At 40.4% G+C, this 23,829-nt stretch overlaps 1 protein-coding gene across 4 annotated transcripts in view; it reads left to right on the plus strand.

The window, feature by feature from the left end:
- The window catches only part of LOC121176140 (ELKS/Rab6-interacting/CAST family member 1-like), a 101,856-nt gene that overhangs the window by 36,708 nt on the left and 41,319 nt on the right, over positions 1–23,829 (plus strand). For all 4 annotated transcript variants that reach the window (XR_005892901.1, XR_005892902.1, XM_041030131.1 and 1 more), the window contains 4 exons: positions 908–1,101; positions 13,847–13,982; positions 16,160–16,291; positions 21,530–21,690. Coding sequence is in view for 2 of the 4 variants with exons in the window: in XM_041030131.1 (XP_040886065.1) it covers positions 908–1,101; positions 13,847–13,982; positions 16,160–16,291; positions 21,530–21,690 (623 nt within the window). In the remaining 2 variants the exon portion in view is untranslated. The remainder of the gene's footprint in view (positions 1–907; positions 1,102–13,846; positions 13,983–16,159; positions 16,292–21,529; positions 21,691–23,829) is intronic.

Raw genomic sequence — 23,829 nt, forward strand, 5'->3', positions numbered from 1 at the left:
TTCTTTTTTCCTCTCCTGTTTGTCTTTCTCTCCCCTCTCTCTCTTCTCCTCCACCCAGATCTTCTTATAATATCGTCAGACACCCAAACATTTCCTCTCCGCATAAAGACCTGTAAAAACTGTTGCGCACTTCCAAAACTAATAGGGTTTATGTATTGTGGGACCAAGGCGTGTGCACACACACACCAAGCCAATCTGTCCCAAGAGCAACATTTGCTTCTGGGAAACACACACAGCTGTTCTAACCTCTAAGCTGGTTATAACTTTTTTTTTTTTCTTTGTTTTATTTCATTTCTTTCTTTTTCTCGTTTTCGGCGTCTTCTGAGGAGAGCAGCAGAAACATGGAAGCCATTGCTCGGCTTCCCTTTTTCTTTACTCACCTTTTCGTGGTAATCCATAGCATCAGTGACGCCATCAAAGAGTCAAGCTAAAATGCTTAGAATTATTAATTACATACTTTCTCTGAACAACACACGCACACATTTATAAGATAAAACATTTGTTACCAGAATAATTTTACCATCATTGATTTTAATCACAACTGATGAAGCCACATTATGTTAAATTGTCTCTATTTCAAATATGGTACACAGTCTATCTGAGCTGCTGAACACAATGTCTCTTAAGTAAAGGTTTAGTATATAAAAGTAAACAAATCTTCTGTCTGGTCCCTAAAAGACTGGTCTTAATCAAATTAACCAATGACCAATTATAGACCAATTATGCTCTTAAGCTGTATGAAAAAGGCATGTGTCACTTTCATCAATTCCGTCCACTGTATCCTCAAGACACATGTTGTTATTGGCACATCCTTTTTAGTGTGAACTTATTGCTTCCATCAAATAGTGGTCACCTCATTTTGAAAGCTAACGCTTGGTTTATTTTTAATAATTAATTTCTGTTCCAGGCTCAGAGTGCAGCAGCAGAATCCCAGGCTAGCACTGAACTCTCCGAACGCATCTCCTGCCTGGAGCAGGAAGTGACCCGGCACAGAGAGGATGCTGGGAAGGCCCAGTCCGAGGTGGAACGACTGCTGGAGATCCTGAGGGAGATGGAGAATGAAAAGAACGATAAGGAGAAAAAGATCCACGAACTGGAGAGGTGAGAGGGCAGGTTAAATTGATAGAGAGGGATGGAGAATCAGAAAAGAAAAATACTTATAAACTAAACTTATATAATAGACTGTCTTTACTTGTTAAAATAATCATTAAATGTAAGAACAGGTTCCACTTCGATGTCCATTTCCGTTCGGTTTCAGGCAACACTGTTGGAGTCTACTGTAATCTTTCCTAAAGGACTAATCCTACAGTTTTCCCTTTTTCTCACGTCTTCCTCTCCCTTCTTTCTTCCCCTTTTCTCCGTTTAATTTCTGTTGTTTCTTGTCATCCCTCGTTTATTCTAATTTCTGTCATTTTACCTTATTCACATGTGTGTATGCATAAATATGTATGCATTCATGTGATTCTGCATCTGTGTGAGTGGGTTTATGTTTGTGTGTGTGTGTGTGTGTGTGTGTGTGTGTGTGTGTGTGCGCGTGCCCATCACACCCCAGAAACCCCTCTGCTTCTCATCTGTGGCATTCTCAGCAGTCGCGAAAACAGGCCCCTCCCCCTGCTGCTTCTCAGCAGCCAATGGGGGGGCTGGTGTGGGACTACCTGGGCACGTGAGTGGCTGGTGGCCCTGTCAGTCGATGCACGACAGAACTCACTTTGCTTGTCAGAGGACGGGATATGAGAGCACTGTGATAGCAACCACTCCCATGTGGAAAGGATTATAGACTGAAACACTTTCTTATTGCTCCAAGAGTGAATTGTGGTGGACAGTTTTATTCAAAATACCTCGAGTATCGACTACCATAAGACCTCAAGCTGTGATCTGAAATACATGTAGAAAATCCATAAATGTTGAATGATCAGAGGTTTCTTCATCAAGACTAAAATACTGTCTGACAGTATTTGACACAGTCAAATTCAGAAGAAGGTTTTACTCACTTTATACAGTAATTCATCATAACTTTGATCTTGAATAATGGCATAATAATCACTGACTGTTGCATGTTCTTACAACCATGCTCTTAAAGTGTTATTCTCTAATACAAATCCCTCAGAGCTGAAATGATTAGCCTTGTCAACTGCTGACAATAGTTGAAACGACTGATGAATCGGTTTAGTCATTTTTTTGCAAAAATGCTAAAGCTGCACTGCTATCAGCCACTCAAATGTGAGAGTTTTATGCTTTTCTTTGTCATACTGCGTATGATCTTAAATATCTTTTAGAACTGTCACCACAGGCTCTTAAATTTTCACTATTTTCTCAATTTGATATATAAAACGGTTAACCTATTAAATGAGAAAACAGCAGACTGATCTAAAATCCTTTTTTCCCAAATAGAGTATCATATTAACAGAAAAGGAAAAAGACAAATAAATGTGAGATTTCTCATTTTTGCCAGCCTTTTCCACATGGGACATAGCTGAGTACGTTCACTAATAATCACCATCAAAGAGTTGCAGCATTGGATCGAAGTCTGTGTTATGGCTTATTTGGACTGTTCGCAATTTGGAAAAAATTCCCCTTAAGTCCAGCAATCGGAACTAGTTGTGTTCTTACACATCGGTGCCATCAGCAGAAGTTTTTGTCGTCTGTTATACTTCAGCATGACAAGCCAGGCTGCTCCCAAAAGTTTGTAAAATGAGGGCACAGTTTGGCATCAGAGTCTTTGCTGTACAGCCTGAAACTCTTTGAGCCTCTGTTCCTGTCAATGATGCAACTCTTTCATTTAGTGGCTCTGTTTTCACGCTTTACTTTTGTTTTACTTTCAGCTGAGGATGCTTGACTTGCAGAGTTTAACACACTCTTTTTCTTTCATTAGGAATCTGGACAATTCACTAAGTTTTTTTTTTTCATTTCTTTTATAATAACAAGAATGAAATGTTTGTTTCTAACTACTTTTCTGGGTAATCAACCTGTCTGTCTTCTGCTCTTTATGTCTGCCATTGTACACTATATCTACCTCATTAGCTAGTATTAATCTATCTGTTCTTTCTGTTTGTATCTGATTATCTCTCTGCCTGCATGTCTGCCTGCCTCTATGTTCCCTGAATATCTGTTACATTCTTTCTGTCTGTTGTTGAGACCGTGTGTCCGTTTATGAGTGTCTTTGCAAAAATGGGAGCTGCAGGAGGTGAATTCACTTCTTCAACAAAAACTGCTTCTTAAGCAGGGTCAGAGGCCTTTATCTCATGGCCAAGAGTTAAATAATGACATTAAAAAAACTGTTTGAAGTGTACAAAGACGCTGATTTGGGTTGTGTTGTCTTTGAGGGTTAGAAGGAGTAGAGCTTTCTGTGCTTATGAAAACTGGTCTGCCGCTCTGTCTCTATGCATGTCGACCCCTTTGATTTCTGAGCTATCGTATGCTGTCTGTCTGCGCCATCTCTCTTTCTGTCTCTTTAATCCTTTCCTTCAGTTTCTTCCCTGGACATGATCTCAATCACTCCCACTCTAAACTCTCCCCCCTCTCTCTCCCCGCTTCTCTCCATGTCTGTCTGTGTGTTTAGTAGTTTGACTGCAAGACTAATGGTTGTTAATGATTTTAGGGAGATTCAGTATTTCCTCACTGTGTCTCCGTCTGGCCAGTAGAAATAGTGCACGATTAATAATTCAGCGCCTGCTGACTTTAAACTAGCAGATTTTAACTGCATATATGTGTAATTTAGGCTGCCAGGAGCCACAGATTTAGATTTACAGGGGTGCTATGTTTGAGGATAACATTGTAATATAACTTTATAACCATTTAAAAGTGCAGATGGGTAGACGTGGGATTTCTTACATCATATGTATTTGAAAGATGTTTCCCTCTCCCGGTGGATTACAACAAAATGAAGGCTTCTCAGCAACTGATATTCAATATCTGAACTTTGCAGGCTGCTCTTAGGAAATTGGAAAGGGTATTAAATTTAGAGTTAGTACGGTATGTTTGAGAACCGCATCCTTTAATAGTAAAATTAAGATTAAGTAGATTTTTATGAGGAAATTAAAGGTTCCTTTTACACAGTAGCACACAGATACTCTTTACTGTGAAGTAGGTGGTTGGTAGAGGTTATATTAGAGGGTACAAGGATATACGATACTTTATACATCAAGCACTTAGAAAAAGAATGTTATTTTAATATATCCTGCATTGCCAGACATGCTTTTTTTTATACATTTCTTACACATTTTTTTTATTATATTAAAGAGGCAAAAACAAAAAAATAATATATAATAAACCAATTAAATAAAAGACACCACCCTCCAAACTCCTAAGCTGAGTATCTGTGAGTATCTAGATGCAGCTGCTAAGGTATGATTGGACAATCAATTAGTCTGTTCTAATATTTTATTTTTCTAATTTCACTTCTTTAGTTCTTACTACCCACTGCCTTAAAAAAATACTGTCAAGGTACCACTGAAACATTTTAACCCAACTGCTCTGTGATTAGTTGTCCACAGACGTCAGGATTTGTAACTACAAAAATGTTTTGCATGGGGGTTAGGAAACGTTTTCACAATCACTCTGTGTTTAAGATTGAAGTAATACATTCAGTAACCAGGCTTTTTTTAGCCTGCAAGCACTGACCCTGAAACATTAAGTGTACAAATACAGACTTTATCCCAGGGCTGCCTAACCCTGCTGTGAATTATAAGACTTAGCCTCGAGCTAACAGGTATGTCAGAGGAGGATACATTCGCCTTTGGCCAACTCTTAGCTTGGCACTAAGGCTAACCCTGGGCTATGAGTGAGCAGCGGGAACATTACTAATGAAAAGATCAGATGTAGGTTAAATAAGGGTAAAAATCAAGCCTCTGCCTTTCCTCTCTAGTGTAAATCCAGCTGTAATGGTACCAGGTTATTTATTTCAGTAACTAGGATGGTAATTGGAGCAGACTGAGTGACTTCACACTGAGGGGAAATGGAGCTGAAAATCTGCCCTGATGGCCAAAATAAAGGATTTGGACGGAAGAGTGGAAAACAGAAAGAGTGAAAGAAAGAGGAAAAGGGAAAGGAAGGTGGTGGGTGAAAAACAGCATAACAGAACTGAAATAATGGGTGGAGGCATAGGAAGAGAAAGGAAAGAGAAGGTAACGGGGTGTACGTAGGGAAGCACAACAACACTGACAGAGAAGACTTGAGAGGGAAAAAATAGAGAGAAAATGGAGAGAAAAGGGAAGGGGGTTTGTAGATATGTGGGATATAAACCTGAGTAATGGGAAATTAGAGAAGTTTATTGCGTGTTATATTGTTCTGTAATGGACAATTTGTCTCTGGCGTGCAGTTAGTAGTGTGCGTTCCCAGGCATAAGCTCGCTTGGAGTTTGGGCTTTGCCAATTTGACCAAACACATGTGGAGTGATTGTGTGGAACACTTTTGGGCTCAAACTATTCAGGAAGTAAATTGTCTCAAATTTCATATCTCAGTGTTTGCATGCCATATCCCTTTTGGTGGAGACTTTTCCACAGTATCTACAATACGGTTCAAGTGACCCCAGCGGGAAGCAGAAAGAAGTCATCTGCAATATGCAAACCATAAAAGAAGAAATAATTCATAGTGAGCATGCTCTCAGCTCATACTTTGATTGGCTAATTGCTCACTTTCTATGGTTTTGTATTTGCAGTTTCATCTGTCTACCCTTCAATGCCTATAGAGGTCATGCAAGTAGAGGTCATGTAAAGTGAGCAGGCCTCTCATAACCCTGATTACAGTACTGAAAAGAAGAAATACCTGCATTTGACCAACCTGTCTGTCTGTGTGACTGTCTTCCTGCCTGCTCAGCTGTTTGCCTGGTCATGCCTGTCTTCTTGTCCGTCTGCAGTTTCTCTATGTTCTTGTCTTTCTGTCACTTCCTCTGTCTCTCATCTCTTTCCTCTCTGAAGAGTGATCAAGCTGGCTAACCTAACGCTCAACTCCTGTCTCCCCTCTCACCTTTCCCTCTGCTTCTCTGTGTCTCTCTCCCCTTCTTTTATCTTTACAATGCAACACCGTCTCCTGCTCTACCCAGTCTTGCCTCAAGGTTAGTACTGCATGCCTATTTTTCTTCTTCCGTCACTGTGTCTCTCATCTCTCTCCTTCATTGTCATACTTCTTGTCCTTGCGTTGAGACACTCTCTCATCTCCTTCACTCTGTCATAAACTCCGTTTTTAATCATTCTCATCATGTCTGTCTGTCTGTCTTTGAAGAAGACACCTTGACTTTCACTTTGCTCTCTCTCTCTGTCACATCGCTGCCTCTTTGAAGAGGAAACATTATTGTCTGTTTCTTTCACTCTCCATTGTAACACTCTGCTCGTCTCATCACGACACCAGCATCTGAACTTTAAAGCAAGTACTAAGTTTAATAACTTCGATTCTGAGGCTACTACAGCAAAGAAGCAAAAATGTTGCAGTAGCGTTTTGCCATTATTAACTTGGACAGCTGTGAACTTTTGCTCAGAGGTCTTCTTACCTCTGTTGGTTTTCTGTCTTTGTGGCTCTTCTGGAGAAATCTCTTCACATTTTGTTCCCCTCTCTACTTTTGTTAAGCACTTAAGATGGCCTGGGATTCAGCTCAAGTTGTGGTGAACTTTTTACACTGTTTCATCTGTCCAACTCCGATTTCACAATCAGCTCTGGTCGGTGACCCTGTGTTTAGCTCTCAAAATTGTAATGACCTCAGCAATTAGACCATTAACTTGTTGTGCGGGGGTTTAAAGGAATAGTTTGACATTTTGGAAAATAAGATTATTTACATTCTTGTCAATAGCTAGAGGAAAAGATTGATACCACTCTCATAAGTGTAAGATAAATAACCGGCTAATGAACTGTTCAGCCAGGGTAGCTGCCCCCCCCGCCCATTTTCAGTGAATATGTTAAACTCTTCATTTAAGTATGGCATTATTTAGCAATGTCCACATCGCAGAGTTTGAAAAACTCCCGTCTTTTTCATCTTTTTTAACTTTTACGCACTCAGAACGTGACTCTGTAATGAGATTTCAGCATGTAAAACCCAAAGTCTGAATTTGGTCTTTTCTTACAGACGTATCAAAGTCATATTGAAATTTCTCTGACCTACACATTGTGATCGACCACATAATCACCACTTCTTCTCTCTGTTTCCTGCATAAATCTGGTGGTCTGAGTGTTTTGTGCTCTCTGCTCTGCTGTAAAGGTCTCCCCAGCTCCAGCTCTGTCTTTGCTTGTTCTTTCTTTTTAAACTTCTAGAGCCACTGTTCCCCCTGCCGTCTTGTCAGCTTTTTCATCACTGTTGTTCTGGTGTTTTGTGATTCAATTCTAGAGGGGGAAAGAAACAAAAGAAAAAGTTAGCATTGCCCTGCTGTCTGGTAGACGACAGAAAACTTTCTCTTCTTCTGTCCTTTTTTGTGTTTTTTTTTTCTTGTCCTGTCTTTTTTTTTCTGGTTGTTTTGATCTCGAGCTAAGGAACTCCTCATCCACTGCCAAGTGTCTGACATCAAGGTTTCTGTAGCTTAAAAAGGAATTGCATTGTTTCTTTTGTGTGTGCGTTTGTGTGTGTGATTCCTTTGAGGTTTTATGTGTGTGTGATCCCTTTGAGGTCCCGTATGACTCTGAGCATTGAGGTTGTGCATGGATTTGTCAGCTAATGGGTGACAACAAGCAGACACACACACACGCTATCACAGACCATGCACATTGTTTTTTTCTGTCATCCACACACACAAACACTCATGCGAGGAGGAATTTGCAAGCTAAGGTGACAACAGTACAATAGGGATGACTACTGAGAGTTATCTAATTAAAATACCTGCACAGACACACAAGGGCTGTGGGAAAATGAAAACATACTTTAGTATTATTAAATTAACTTGTGTTTTGTTGCTTCACTTTCTCTTTGTTTGGGACCTCACAGAATGAAAAAAGCAAAATCTTATATATTTTTTTCCTATTACATTATTAAAAAGGATTAAATTGGTGAGTCTCTCTTTGCCACAAACTGAGTTTTGTGTTAAACAAAAAAGGGAATATTTTATGCTTTAAAATCGTTAAAAGGCTTATGTATTAACAAACATATATTCTTTTTGTTTGGAAAAAGTAATTTACAGCCAAAGAAATGTACAGTGTGTTAGACCTCTTATGACCAGACATAGCTGGGATTTGTGAGGGGTAGTGCTGCATAAAAAAGAGTTGTCAGCACGAGAGCTGCAAGAATGAGTCGACAGAAAATTAATCGGCAGCCATTTTGATGATTGATTAATGAGAAGTTTTTCAAGCAAATAGCAAAACAAGTTCCCTGAGTCCAGCTTTTCAACGGTTTTTTTTTTCCTAAAAAAGCTTAATGAATATATCACCTCAGGCTGTGAGAAATTATATAAATTATATATTTTTTTGACATGTTACAGACCAAAAAGTTAATTGAAAAATAATCCAGAAATTAATCAGTAAAGAAAATAGTCATTAGTTGCAGCCCTGGTCAGCAGTTTTATAGCTGGGGGACACCAAACAGAGGGAAAGTGTCATTATGTAGTGGATCTCTGAAACATGTTATCAGTTCAAAATTGTGTTTATAAGCAGTTCTTATAAGATTAGGAAAAGTCTTAAAGTATCAGGGCGAAAAAACGTTGCTAAGTATGTTTTTTGAGCTGTTAAAAAAAAATCCAGGGTCCCCAGGTCCCTGAACAGAACATTAAGGTTAAAGGAATGTTACTGTATTACACGGTATGCATGTATTTCATGCATATAACAGCACACTGTATAAGTATTGAGACATAATAATAAACTTCTTGAACTGTTGTCTCATCTACAGTATTATCTAGAATTCAGATCAAAAGATGAATATGAGTCTGAAGAACAGAGTGTCAGTGTTTAACTCAGGGACTTCATTGTTCTCCATGTTAAACAAAGACACTGCCAACATCAACTCCAGCTCTCTGTCACATGCTTACACTATTACTGCTATCTAAACACGTTCAGTTTAGTGTATCGTTACTTCTGAAGTGTGGATATATCCCCTAAATATGATTTATTTTCATAAGGGCAGAAGCAGTCGAAAAAGACGTTTCATTCTGTCTGCAGGTTTATCACAGTGTTTTTACAGCTAGTTTCGAGTAACTCGCACTGTGGAAGTTTGTACACATACACATAGGCCTTAGCTGCCTTACCTCCTTATTTACCCCACAAATTTACTGGTCTGCCTAAGGGATTTCCTACAGTCAATCCGCAAATCATAAATTAAGTATTTCTTTCTTTATTTCTCAAAAATGTTCTCCTTTTTCCAGTAAGTTTTTCTCCCTGCATCAGCAGTGGGCAAGATGAAACTATTATGTTTTTGATCATTTTTTTCTTTTTTATGTTTTGTAGTTTTTATAGGATTAGTTAACCAAACCAATATTTCCTGTATTTTCAAAGGAAGTACTGAATTCCAAATAGTTAAAAGGAAATCCTTGATGTTAATGTTGGGTGAACTATGTGCAGTAAACATACATGAGGCCCCCGAGCATTTCTGATCAAATATTTATACAGGTCTCCAAATGTAATATTAATATTACCTTAATGTGGGTCCCTGAATATCAGCAGCATGCTAATGAGGGAGGTTAAAAAGTTTTTTTTCTTTTTTTGGAGAGTTTGATGTTTACTGAAGTTCATGAGATTGTGTGTGTACGTGCATGTTTTCATTTTTACAGATAGTTGCAAGCAGTATTCACTTTTTTTTTTTAAATGACTTTAAGTTTTAATGAAGGCTATTCTACATTTGTACATTTGTGTGTGTGTGTGTGTGTATTTTTTTTTTTTTCAAAATTTAGGAAGTTCAAAGTGCCAACTGTCAACAAATATGTTAGTGTATGTTTATGTTACTACATAATATGTGTTTACATTATGTATCACTGTGTTTACTTGTTTGTATTTCTGTCTAAATGTTGGAAAATGGATGAATGTGCAATTGCAACTGTGTGTGTATGTGCTTTAAAAATTTGTGTGTGGTCCAAGCCGGAGATTTGATCTACTACAAAGCAGGTTGTGTTTGGAACGGTTCACAGCACCGTGTGTCTGTGTGTGTCCGTCTGTCCTATCAGCACAGTTTCGGTAGATTTGTGCCTTCGTGTACGTTTACACTGTTTGCCAAAGAGTTTGTCAAAGTGTGTGCAGACGTGGTTTCACTGCACATTAGTGTGTCGTGTTTACAGCGTTGTGGGTAAAGTGAACTCTCTTGTGATTCCGCCTCCTCCAGCGGTTTGCAGCAGTTGTTGAAAGCGATTTCAGAGGGAGAGCGAAGGAAGTATTTTACATATTAAAACAACTTCAAATGGCGCTGAACCTCCGCTGAGCAGAGCGATCAAGTTCAACAAGCAACTTGTGCTCCTAAAGGCAGCGAGTGTAATCAAGTGTTTTACTATGAAATTAAACGTATACAATTAAAAAATGCATCTTTGTTAGTCAGGACAGAGAAGAAGTGGAGGTGGAAAGGAGTGGGCTGAGACAATATTAATCTGATACTTTATCAAACCCTGTAGGGAAACTCTTATAGTAAGCATAGTCAGGATATTAATGTGGAAAAATGATTGGAGAAATTAAGCTTATTCTAACGTATTTTTCAACAACCTGACATTTGACAGAAAAACATTATGGCAAAAAGAAAAAAAAAAGTCAGTGATTGTTTGACTGCTGTTGGAATTACCTGAGGCCTGTGGTTTATTTTTTAGAGAGGAGAGGAAGTGTCTGAGGGAAAGTAAAGCACAGGAGCTGGAAGTGACAAAAGAGGGAGAGGCAGGAATCAGGGAGAGGAAAGCAGTAAATGGTCCATGGTCTGATGAAAATATGTTATCTGAAGGATAGAGTTTGGAGAGGGTGTGGGTTCGGAGGAGGCTGGAAGGAAAGAGGAGCGGTGAGGAGAAGTGCATTTGCTCTCACACATTGGCTTGATGTAAATAAATGATTGCTTTCATGCAAATAATTATAATACAGCATGCAAAAACATTGGCAAATAAGTGGGAAAGAGCAGGGTTTGTTTGGGAGAGCGCGAAAATTCCAATAATCAGACAGAGGTTGAAGAGAAACTTGCTGTGGTCTAATGCAAATGTGTGATAGTTACCCATGCAAATGATGTACGTGCTGAAAAGCGATACAGGCAAACAAGTGAGGTTTCAGCAAAACAAGCGTTTAGCATTAGCAAAAGTAAAGAGGAAACAGAGAGAGCGCAAGTGGGAACTGAGTGTTGACTCAGTAGGAAACACTGCAAACTAAAAGTCTATTCCACATGCACATACGCTCACATACATAGAGTAAATGTAGCATGAAGCGGGGAAACCTCAGAGAGCTAACCAGATGGTTGGAGCTTCCTGGAAATCCTCCAATAGGAACATTCCTGCCTGTTTATGACCTGTTACACACTCACACAGGGCGTATAGCACAAAATTGATCCCAAGTATTCAAATAACTTTATCCCACATTCAGGGTGCAAACTGCAATCAGGATCCAACAGAGGAAACAAAAAAAACCCACCATAATGCATCTGACTCCACGCTTACTTCATTCGCTTTCCTGTTTAACATTTAAACCCCATTTGGATGTAATACCGATGCAATATGCTACACGTGTAGGCCTTTAAGATGTATGCAAAAACAATATGAGTAAAACCCACATGCACGCAGCTTAAAGCACTGATTATTATTTTGTGAGCTTTGAACGGCCAGGTGCTGCAGAGCAGTTTTGGCCCCGTCATCGCATTTCAGTTTTTCCTCCAGCTTCCCCAGTTTCTCTGGACCGTTTGCAATTGGGCCCCCTGGACCTTTCTGCAAACACATAGAGGATTTTATGTTACCATCCACTGCCAATATCATTTCTCAACTTTTCTGGCAGTGATTCTGATGTTACAGCCATTTGATGGATTATTTTAGGTTAGTTTAGCAGGTACACTCTAGAATATGTATACAAATAAACTTTATTCTCTCATGAATCCATGCGATTGTATTGAAAGGAGTAAAGCAGTGAAAATAAAACAAGTGACACAGCATACTGTGAGAGGGGAGGATTGCAGATGCTCTGAGTTCAGCTCAGAGTTTTGTGGTGAACAGACAAAGGTCAGACGTCATGTGATGATTAGAACCTGTTTACACCTTCGAAAACAAAATATGCAGTGTATGGCTCGTAAAAATGATTTCCCATGAGTGCGCATGCTTTGCTGCTGTGTGAGACGGAGCTTGCCGTGGATTCCCATCACTGGAGGCCTTTTACTAGCAGCTGCAGCGGAATAGGAGAAAATAGATTTATCTAGGAGCCTGTAAAAAGTTATGATAACAGGAACACACATGCAAGCATAAACATTTGCGCAGTGCAGGCAGACGTACTGTACACATTTTTAACAAATGCAAACATACAAGAGACTCGAGGACATATACAGAGTGAAGAGAATGACTTTTATTGAGTTTGATCAAATTCTAATGTGTTAGTCAGCAGTTTAGTTTTGTCTTTGTTGGATAAGTGCCGGTGTTTGCACATGTGGCTGCGTATGCTTGCACATTCATCCTTTGTGTTTGACTTGTCTTTCATTTGTGTCATGATTCAGTAGACTTTTTTTTTTTTTTTAAACCTTACCGGCATTAGCTTGGGTTAGCCCATGTCTGTGTATCTGTGTATGAAAGGTATGAAAGTTCCTGATCAAGTCAAGCTGGTGCGATAGCTGATAGGTCTGTGACAGAGCCGCAATGGCTTCCAGACAGCTTAAACAGGGATTAAACCCTTTCTCCATCCCCCAGCCCTGCTGCTCCCATGAGAAATCACTCTCTCCCTCTCTTTCTCCTTCTTTTATTCTTGCTCTCTCGCTCCTTCATTCCCCAGATGATGATTTAGACTCTGCTTCCCGACACCTGGTAATCCCTCCGTGAAAGGAGCCTCATACTTCCCACTGTGGAGAAATCTCGAATGTCATCTCGTCATTGATTCATAGCTTTTCATTGAATTCAGTCACTGATCTTTACATTATATTGGCCCCGAGGGATTTTATTTCTGCACTGTATTGTGCAGAATAGTTAATCGCAGTGTCTTGTAGTATCATCTTAATGGAACAAACAGACATTGTGTCCTGAATATGTTATGAATATGACGGTTTGACTCACTATATTAAATGTCAGCTGCACTTATAAGCTGCCGGCATTGGAAATACCGGTGTATTCAGCTCAGTTGTTATTGCTGTCTGTGTTTGTGTGCATACATTTGGTCAGAGATGGTACTTTGCACAGCCTCACAAAGAAATAGCACCATTCTGAAATTCGCCTCAATGTAATGTCACTTCTGGAGAAAATATAGTTTCTAGGTTTTCTAATTTGAGGTTTGAGGATTGTGTTGGATCTGGTCTTTATTTATAGTACGTTAGAGAGGGGGGTAAGACTGTAATCCTGTCCTCTTTAATTTGGGTTATTCAGACATATTTTTAAGGATTTTTCCGGCATTTTTGCCTTTTTCCTCATAATAGTGAATTGACTGGAATTTATGAACAATAGAATTGACTTGTAATAAATGCCCCTGGCTGGACTTAAATCAGGGACTTTGCACTTTAACGGTTAGCATCTAACCCACCAGGACGCCCTGTGTTATTGAGATAATTGTGCATTTTTTGGACAGACTTTTATTCACAAAATGAACATGGGTCAGTTTGTCTTTGTTTGTTTAGCCATTACTTTTAGGGCTTTTAGGCTCATACATATACTCTAAGATGTCTGGGTTTCCTGTTATGTCATCCAACTGTATATCAGTATTATTTTCTACTGTATTTTTCAATCTGTTTTCTAATATTATCACTACCACGTGTATCTCTGATACGTGTGTGTGTGTGTGTGTGTGTGTGTGTGTGTGTGTACAGGCAGATGAAGGACCAGTCGAAGAAGGTGGCCAACCTAAAACACAAGGAGCAGCTGGAGAAAAGCAGGAACGCCCAGCTAATGGAGGAGGCCAAGAAGAGAGAGGACAATCTGAACGAAAGCTCCCAGCAGATTAAGGTATGGAGGGAGGAAGAGGAGGGAAGAAGCTATAGGAGGAAGGAGGGGGTGAAAAAAAGTGAGACAGAAAAAGTTTCTCTCCTCCTCCTCTATGTCCTACCTTGAATATTGTCAGCTATTACAACAATGCTTCATCTTAACGTGACAATTATGACAGGGAGCAGCCTGAGGCAATGTCAAACACACTCACTCATACACATACACACACACACACGCGCGTGCAATGCAGCTCTCGCTCAGGGAGTGTGTGAGGGGGGTAACTGAGGAGGATGACTGACAGGGAGAGCAGATGGAAGATGGAGAGGAGACAAAAAAATGGTGAGAGAGGTGAAGGGGAGAAAAGGTTGATAAAATGAGAGGAGAGGTGGTTAGAGGAGAACGAAGAGACTCACACACTAAACTATGGAGTGAATGCTGTGGGTTTTAAATGCTTCCTGTGGTGTGAGAGCGTCTCCTAATTTTCTGCTGGGGTGTCAAGTGACCACAAATTTAACAGTCATGTGTGGGTTGATGATTGTAACTGCGGTTTTCTTCATATGTCCTCACGTTACAGGTTTTCTTTCACCTGTCTATCTCTACCTTTAATTTCACCCTTTTCACCCTGAATTTCCCTTAAACTTTCCCTGACTTTCTATTTCCTTTTTTTCCTCTACCATTCTCCTCTTCCCGCTCCCTCTCCTCTTCCAGTAATCGTTAATCTCAGTGGCCTCTCTGATTAGAGGCAGATGAAAACACTCTTTCTTTGTGTGTGTGTGTGCGTGTGTGTGTGTGTGTGTGTGAGTGAATAAGTGTATTCTCCCTCTAGCTATGATTGATCATTGGTTTAAGGAGTTTAAGTTGTCATTTGTGCATATGTGTGTGGTTAGGAGATGAGCTGATAGCTATGTGAGTCACTCAGACTTATGAGACCGCAGTGGTTACAACCATAACGAGCATGTGTCCATTGTAAGCTATTCTGCGTAGCTCAACCAGCGCTGAAGACTGTAAATGGAATGTGAGTATAATTCAGACCGTAAATTTCATTCAATACAATAAGAAGATTTAATTCAATTAAATTCCATCTCAGTCTGCATAGTTAGACAACAAGTAATGTTGAATCTGGGGCAGGATACAGATTCACAGCACATGTCTTTGAGATGTTCTGGAGGTTTGTTCATGGCCACTGTAATGTCTCATCCTCTGTGTCCCTGCCCTGTCTCCATCAGTTATTCATTCAATTCTAATTTTACCAGGAAAGTCAGTCAATTACCTGGCAAAAGGGAAAAATCGTTTTTTTTATGGTGGGTTGGCGGGAAGTTCATGTAGTCATTTTACTTAAAAACAGCTTCGTATGTGACTGGGAATTCCTAAGAGACAGATGGGAAGCAGATTGTTTAATTTGTGAGTCTTTTTGCAGTTGCAGGGAGCAGCAAGCTGGAATGAGGAGTGTCCAAGGTTTTCAGTCTGGGGACAACATGTCAAGCAAGATGTGACAGGGAAAGCTGCTGTTATGGGAAACTTAGAACACACTCTGTCAGATAGGCTGGATGTCAGATCAAGGAAGGTTTTGTACTGCATAGGAGTAAGCCAAATGATTTTCTGGCTTGAATTAAAAGCCTCCCTAAAATAATATCTTTCAGTCCCCATGATGCTAAGAAACCTTTTGATGACCCTGGAGAGAAAACTCCAACAAAGATTGGGACCCAGATAGCTTGTTTTATCTAACCAACAGCCCCAAAATAATCAATTTGCGATGATATAAAACACATAAATACTGACATTTGAGAGGCTGGAACTGTTAATTGTTTGGCGTTTTTAGCCCCGCTAGCCTCTGTAGGAATGGATGTCCATCACTTCGGTCAAGACTGAAATATCGCAACAACTAATGAATGGATTGCCAGAAAATTTTGTACAGAAGCTTACTGACTTTAACCCCTGACGTTTCCTCTAGCACCACTGTGAGGTTCACATTTGTGGTTTTGAGTGAAATGACTCAGTAACATTTGAATGGATCTCTGCAGATTTTGGCTCAGACGTTAATGTTCCCCTCAGGATGAATTGTCATAATTTGTCCAATATGTCTTGTATACTTGTTTCTGTAGACTTGTTCCCTAATAAATGCCAGATTAATCGACTCATTGTCTCAGCACAGTCCAGCCATCCTTGCTGTCTTAGCACTGCATACTCTCTCCCTGTAGGACTCCCTCCGTCAGAAGGAAGAGCGCATCGAAGAGCTGGAGGAGGCGCTGAGGGAAAGCGTTCAGATCACAGCAGAGAGGGAGGTGGTGCTCGCCCAGGAGGAGCAAGCACGTACACATGCTGAGAAACAGGTACTCTCTCCCGCAGTAGCTGATAAACACACAAACACTTGTGTTACTCTATGTCTAATATGTCTACGACCACCCCCCCCACCCCGACCAATAAATGTGTGAGCCCAACCTTTTCCTAAACTCAACCCCTATCAGTTATCTTTCTGTTCACATGGACACAAATGTCCTCACCTCTAAGGATTTCTTTCATTTTCTGTCTTTGTGGGACAGACGTACAAGGAAACACACAGAGACAAACATCTTAATGGCAACATAAAAACTCTTTCTGACATAGTTAAACATTGCCATGCCAAAAGTGGCTAATGGCAGCAGCAGCACACATGCCCTGTGCCAACTGAGCTCATTCAGGTGTGGCTCTGTACGTGTGTTTGCCCAGTCACTCCTCATTTGGAGGAGAGGTAAATACATCCCTATTTAAAGAACAGTTTGTATTTTGTCCTCTGCGGCCGGCAACGCACAAACAGCTTTTCCTTAAACTGAACGCGAGCCGACCGCTGCAATTTGTAATCTGTTTTATCTATACTGAGACAGTATGAAAGCTCATAACGGTGTTAAGGGAGGTTCAGAGGGGAAGGGTTTCACGGATTCAACCTCAGACCAGTGGGAGTATGTGTGCTGTTGCTCCCCTGGGTACCAGTGACTTAACCAGGCCATAGAGATGGGAAATGTTCCTCAGAGCCTGGATGGGTTTTGACAAGTGGGAAAAAACTGCGTGGGCTGTAAGGATGAAAACTGCCCTGAGAAAACATGGCCCGCTGTAGCTGTTGGCACAACAGCTTGACTCCATTGTTATTACTGCCTCTAAATGTTGGCTGTCCTCTCTGGTCTTTACTTACCAGACCACTTCTGGACAGACGCATAAAGATAGGCATGCAAACAGATGTTTTACTTTTGAGGTATTTTGCTGACACCCTCATCCATGGTAAATGTTAATGAGCGCCACAGCAGAATAAGCTCCAGATAGACAGATGCAGTGGAGGAAAGAAAGAACATCAGCAAAGACAAGCAGACGGGTGTATGAAAAAGACATGATGGACAGATGGAGGCAGACACAGTGCATGTGCTCTACATAAAGGTGAAACAAGCTTCCTCAACTCCATGTGCAAGCAAGCATGTCTAAAAATCACAGGACTGTTTTTCAGATTCTAGTCAAGATCCTGAAGTTTTCAAAGGGGCTAAATGCTACAGGAAAACATGATTAAAATGATGCACATGACAGGTTGCGTTTTCCTTTTGATGTAATGATGCAACCAAAAAGCAATAGCATTTTGAATTTGGATATTTGACTCTGGGAATTTGATGCATCTTTAATGAAGGGTTTGAGCAATCAGGGGAAGAATATATGTATGTGATATTGTATTATTTTATTCTTCAGGGTCACAGCAGGAGTTAAAGAAAAACACAATGTTTCTTCCCTCGATGTGACAATTGCCTTTTAATTACCGCTTTTTATTGTGCTGTCAGACTAATCTGCCTAATCCTCATGGCTCTTCAAATGCAAACTAAAAAGGTATAAAGCAAACTTTCAGCTTCCACTTTAGTTCCTGTGTCTTTATAGGTCCTGGAACAATTTAGTCAAAAGTGTTTATACAGTGATAACCTATGGTTTAATTGCAGTTCACCAAAACAAGGACCCAGGAACACAGTTGCAGAGAATATTTGCAGCCTGTGTCAGAGCAAACAGGCTGAAAACTCTGAGCGTTCACCACAGTGAGGATTGAAACACGTGAAGGAAAGATGAAAAAGTCACGTCCAACATGTTTATCCTCCGTAAGCTGACTGAGGGTTAATTTGTTTAGAAGAATTTGTGCCAAGCTATCACATTTAATTTGGCAGCGATAAATTGAAATGCTTCAAAATGCTAGAAGTGGCAGCTTTAATTAGACAGAATAGAGGCCATTTAGGCCAGGACAGGGTGCTGGAGAGCGTCCTCGTATTCAAATGCTTCAGTGAAGGAGGAAGGAGCAGAAACGTCAGCGTGTGGTGAACGAGTGGAGATGGCAGCCAAACACACAGCGCGGCTCTCATCCAACATCTACAACACTAATTCAGCCTCTCAGCACACACACACATACACATGTGTGCATTCACAGTACTCACAGACAGGATAGAAATACACAAGACAGCGTTCCACATACATACACATATTTCTACAGGCACACAAACATGGCGGAAAGAAGTGCTAACTGCTATTTAAATAGTGCACCGACGCAGCACAACATAGCATTCAGCAGGAGCCAGATGGACGCGACTTTGGTTTTCTAACTGGAAACGTGTCTCTGTATACACAAGTAAATTGTAAATAAATATTTTTGTGCCCCTGCTTTACAACTGCGTCACCGCAATTAACCTTTCACATAATGATTTATAAAATGATGACAGAGGGAGAGACAATTTCCTCCCCTAATGAGGACGGCCTGTTCAAAGGCGCACATATTGCTTATTATAACGTTGGCTCGCAGACACACACATGCAAATGCAGCCAAACCAGGCACAAACACACATGCCATGACGAAATACTGGTAGACACACAATTCACACACAGTTAATGAGCAGCCATATACTGACAACCCGCCTGTATGTGTGTGTGTGTGTGTGTGTGTGTGTGTGTGTGTGTGTGTGAGGGACTGTCCCATGGATAGGGTTTGTCCGGCAAAAATGGTTGACCACATGAAAATATACTCAACCTATTCTGCTAGACATGAGTCACTAGTGTATGTGTGATCGCTGAAGCAAGGTGTGTGTGTGTGTGTGTGCATGTATGACAGAGAAATGAGTCAACAGTATGACACATTGCATCTGTCTCTTCAGAGACCAAACTAAAGACAGACGCTCTCTGGCTTTCCGTCTTTTATTAACCAGACAATTTTAATTCCTGAACCCAGTGCACCTTCGTCTTCTTTTTTCCTTTCTTCTCGCTTAAAATAAAGTTGAAGTCACTCTCGCACGCGAACACAAACACGCACATTCAAAAGACTGAAGGGGTTGCTGTCCTCCTGTCCTCCAGCTGCTTCTTTTCCAGCCGGGCCTCGTCACTCTTCACCCCTCCCTGCATCCCTCCATCCTTCAATCTCTACATCTCAGATGTTGGCCAAAGGCCTTTCTCTCCTCTCCTCTTCTTCTCCCATGTCTCCCTTTCTCTTTCCTTTAGGTAACTGTCCCCTTCTTTTCCTTCTCAGCCTCTTCTGTCCTCTCTTTGTTCTTTCTCTGTCTTGCCTGAATTGCATTTTTAACGCTGCCTGTGTTTCTGACTGCTCAGTACTACTTACTGCGTTCTGTTTGCGCTTTCTTTTTATCTGGTTATCTCTGTCTTTCATGTTCTTTGCGTTTGTTTCTCTTGCACTCTCTCTCTGCCTTCCCCTTTTGCTGCACAGTTTATTTTTTCACTTGAGCATTTTTACAACTTTTCTCTTTCTCCTCTCTTTTTCTCTGCTTTTCCTCCCTATATGTTTGTTGTTTTAATCATTTCTCGTCATCTCTTGTCTCCTCCTGATCACCTTTATTTGTGCCCTTCATATTTGTGAGTTTTCCTCATTGTGTCCTCATTTACACCTCTTTCCTTCTTTCATGTGTTCATATTTTCATACTCTGTCCTTCCCTCTGCTTGTTCTTTTCCCCTTCTTTGCCTCCTTAAATCCACCTCTCTTCCCGTCTTTACCCTTATTTCTCTTTTATTTCTGTCTCATACTATCACCGGCCCCCGTTTTTTTCCTCCCCCCCTCACTGTCACCATCCCTTTCTCTGTTCTCTGTTCTCTCTCTGCTCTTTTTGAATACAGCTCTCTCACATTCCACTGCATGAGTTCACCACAGCCGGCTTTAGGTGGTCAAAGGTAACAAAAAAAATCACAGACCGTTCTCACCTGCCTTTTACTACATTTCATCACTCATTCATGTGTTCACCATTCAGCGTTTCTTCATTCCACTCTGTCACATTTTTATTTTGGTGAACTGCAGGATATAAAGTTAAATGTAAATGAATATAAAAAATGTTTCCCTATAAACTAGTGACATATGTTGTTAAAAATAGTTTCCTCTACAGGATCAGAACTTGTTTGCACAGTCATCCATTCATTCATGCATCCATTCACCAGTCATTCATCCTGATGTTATCACAAACTTACTCTAACCAGCAAAAAGCACATCACACTTCTATCAGTTATGACTTAGCTGGTAAGAAAATATTACAGAGGCTTTTTTATTGATATGCAGAGAAAGATTTTGTAGATTAGGCTCCACTAACATGAGGCATCTTTATCAAAGCCCCATGGAGATATAGTAGAATATAGCAAAGAATCCCCTGAAGTCTAAATGTTAGTGGTGCTGCAGTAAATCTCCTTTAACAGCCTGAATATCATGATGGTGATGGAGAAGACAGAATGACACAATGATATTTAAAAGAGCCGCATCCAACAATCAAGGAATGCAAGCAGAAAGTTAATTGGCCGCGTGTGACGTAAGGACTGGTGAGAGAAACGCTGACAGCATGGGAAAGCAGAAGTCTTGAAGAAAGATTAAAGTGGAAAGAAATTGCAAAAATGCATCAACAGAGTAATGATGGCAAAACATGAGAGGAAGAACTGCCACCTGGCAGCGTCATTAGAGTCCTGGCTTCATTTATTGGAGTTCTTATTCTTATTTTGTCTTTGTCCCCACTTTTCTCTGAACAGGAGCTACTCTCAGATGCAGCTCATCTTCAGGGTTTTTACTTTGTGTTTCTGCTGTTGTCATCTGCTTTTTTTTTTTTTTTTTTAGAAAATAAATGTATCCTTTTGGCTGTTTTTATTTTTCAGTTTTAATCCTTTTTCTTTTGTCTTTGGTTTTGATGTTTCTGCTCTTTGTTCTTTATACTTTTAACACCTCAGTGAAGCAGGTAGTATGTATGGTATCCATAGAGAAACTGTGTTTGTGTGTGTCGTGGCAGGCCATATCATCAGTAAGCCATGAGAAACATAGTGACCTTGACACTGTCAGAACTCACAGACGTTAAACTGACATACTGATGTACAAACAGAGAGAGAGAGGGAGAGGGACATAGACAAAATAAGAGTGAGAGAGCACACGAAGAGGAAAAGTGAAATGTTTTATGTTCTTCAGTGGAGCATCCCATGTAAAAACAGAGAAATCATTAAAACATTTCAAAGCACAGTAGCTGTTACACACACATACAGATGTAAAGGCTGATCATAATGCATATGGGAAAAGTGTGTTTTACAATGTGTCTGTGTGTGTGTGACAGGTGGAGGACCTGCTGGTTGCCATGGAGAAGGTGAAACAGGAACTGGAGGTGATGAAAGCCAAGCTGTCATCAACTCAACTCTCACTGGCTGAGAAGGAAGGTCACCTGACCGCCCTGCGGGCCGAGAGGCGGAAGCACCTGGAGGAGGTCCTGGAGATGAAGTAAGAACACAAAAAAACACACACACATTTTAATACTTTTATTTATGCTTGTGTTTCAACCGTTTCGTGCACAAGTACACACTAAAACTGAAATAATGAAACTTTTTAGGAGATTCACCATGCCATAATCTGCAGATGCAAATATTTGACACCTGTGTATTTACTTTCCTCTGTCAATCCACCTTAACTGACTGTACTTTCCTCTTGGTATATATACAGTAACATTTCCAGTTATCAAGTACAGTCAGTAATTTTTAAAACTCAGACTTGACCATCAACACTGTCCCTGAAATTAGCAACTCTTATGATATCTCCAGTAGTTTCCCATGTTGCTTCAGTGTTCCAGGAAGGTGGCCTCTGGTCACATCTTCACCCGACACCTCGCCGGCTCTCTCTTTCTTCTTCCTCCTCCTCTCTCTCCTCTCCTCTCTTATCTCCTCTCTCTTTCTCTCTGCACTTTAAAGTCGTAGACGTAAGTGGCGCATTAATGCAATAACCGTGTACGGCTGTCCAGCTCTTCATGTGATTGATTACACACACAGACACCCACACACATTCGTGCACACACTGTAACTCAGTGTAAATTTTAATGTAATTTTAATAGAAGGGTTTGCATTTTAAGTGCAGCTAAGAGGAGTCCAGCAGTCCAATGATTCCACGTATTTTCTGTTTTACATCCTCACTGAGACCTTACAACAAGGTTTAATTTAGTGGAACAGCGTTTTGGGTTGAAATAGAAGCCAGGGAGAATGTCCGTGTTAGCGTGTCCTGTCTGTTTAAACACGCTGTGGGACTATCTTGTATTGTGGCATCATGGGAAAATTAGAGCATGCACTGTGATTTAGGTTTCCTGCACTCTGTCCTCAATGTTTTCTACCAGGGTTGCATTTCTTTATTTTTGGGAAAGAGAGACTCTGTGTGTGTGTGTGTGTGTGTGTGTCTGTATCCAGCAGCATGTCCATTCACAGCCCAGGTGAGCAAGTCATTGGCCATTTTATCACCATAGTAATGACCCATGCGATTATTACAGGCATCAGTGCTTTAGAATGCGCACCCTTGTTTTCGTATCTGAATTTGTGTGTGTGTGCGTGCACATGTGTAAAAACACCATGATTGATTTATTGGTGTCAAGACATCTCCACAGTTCCTCTTATGACAATACTGGCTCCATGATGAATATTTATGTAACAGGCACACACGTGAATAGACGCACACATGCTTCATGTACATACACATACAAACACAAACCACACAAACGCACAAAAACAACATGCAAACGCACTCATACACACAGACCGTTCAACCTGTGCTGTCATTTAATTTCGCTGTCCCACCGGCTCTGCTTATGTACAGTATGTCTGTGTGTGGGTGTGTGTGTGTGTGTCTGTGTCTGTGTCTGTGTGTCTGTGTGTGGGGGTGTGTGTGTGTATGAATCCACTGTGGTTAAATTCAGGATTAAACCCCAGTGACCACTTTGTCCAAACTCTGAACTGTGGTATGACTGTGTGTTTCCACTGACAGATCATACCTACAGTACAGAGACCAAATGTTTACTCTGCTGATCGTCTCTGGTGTTTCTGTAGCAGATACACAGGCTGCACTGTTCCATTAAGTGACAAATATCCATGACTTATGTATTCAGCATGTGACTGCAAAAAACTTTTTTTACTTCTCTTGTGTTTTTATACAGTAACACTGAGACAAAAATTAATTTTACATCACATACTCACTGATGTGCGATACATGAAATAGGGTAGTGACAGTTTTTCTTTCAAGTTTTCTTACAAAATAAAACATTCGTATCACATATTTGTGGATTAACAGGTAAAAAAAAACTCTATAACTTCTCCTTCACTTTGAATCATAAAATCTCTGGCAGCTGCTTCTACGCCACAAATATTGATTGTTTTTTTTAGGGTGATTACTTATTTATTGTTGGCGCTGTGGTCTGCGTTGGCCAGCAGTAAACAGTTGTGTTTTTGCTGAGTGTTACCAAATCTCCTATTTTCTACTGTTTCCACTCGTGTTGTGGTTGTGTTGTGATTAAAATGAACTCAAAAAACGCTGGAAATTCTTCTTTTAAATGCTTCTTTGAATTGCCTGCAGAGGCTCGTGAAGAATTGTTACATTCGTATGTGA

The sequence above is a fragment of the Toxotes jaculatrix genome, chromosome 22 (genome assembly GCF_017976425.1).
Source record: "Toxotes jaculatrix isolate fToxJac2 chromosome 22, fToxJac2.pri, whole genome shotgun sequence".
Taxonomy (NCBI): Eukaryota; Metazoa; Chordata; class Actinopteri; family Toxotidae; genus Toxotes; species Toxotes jaculatrix.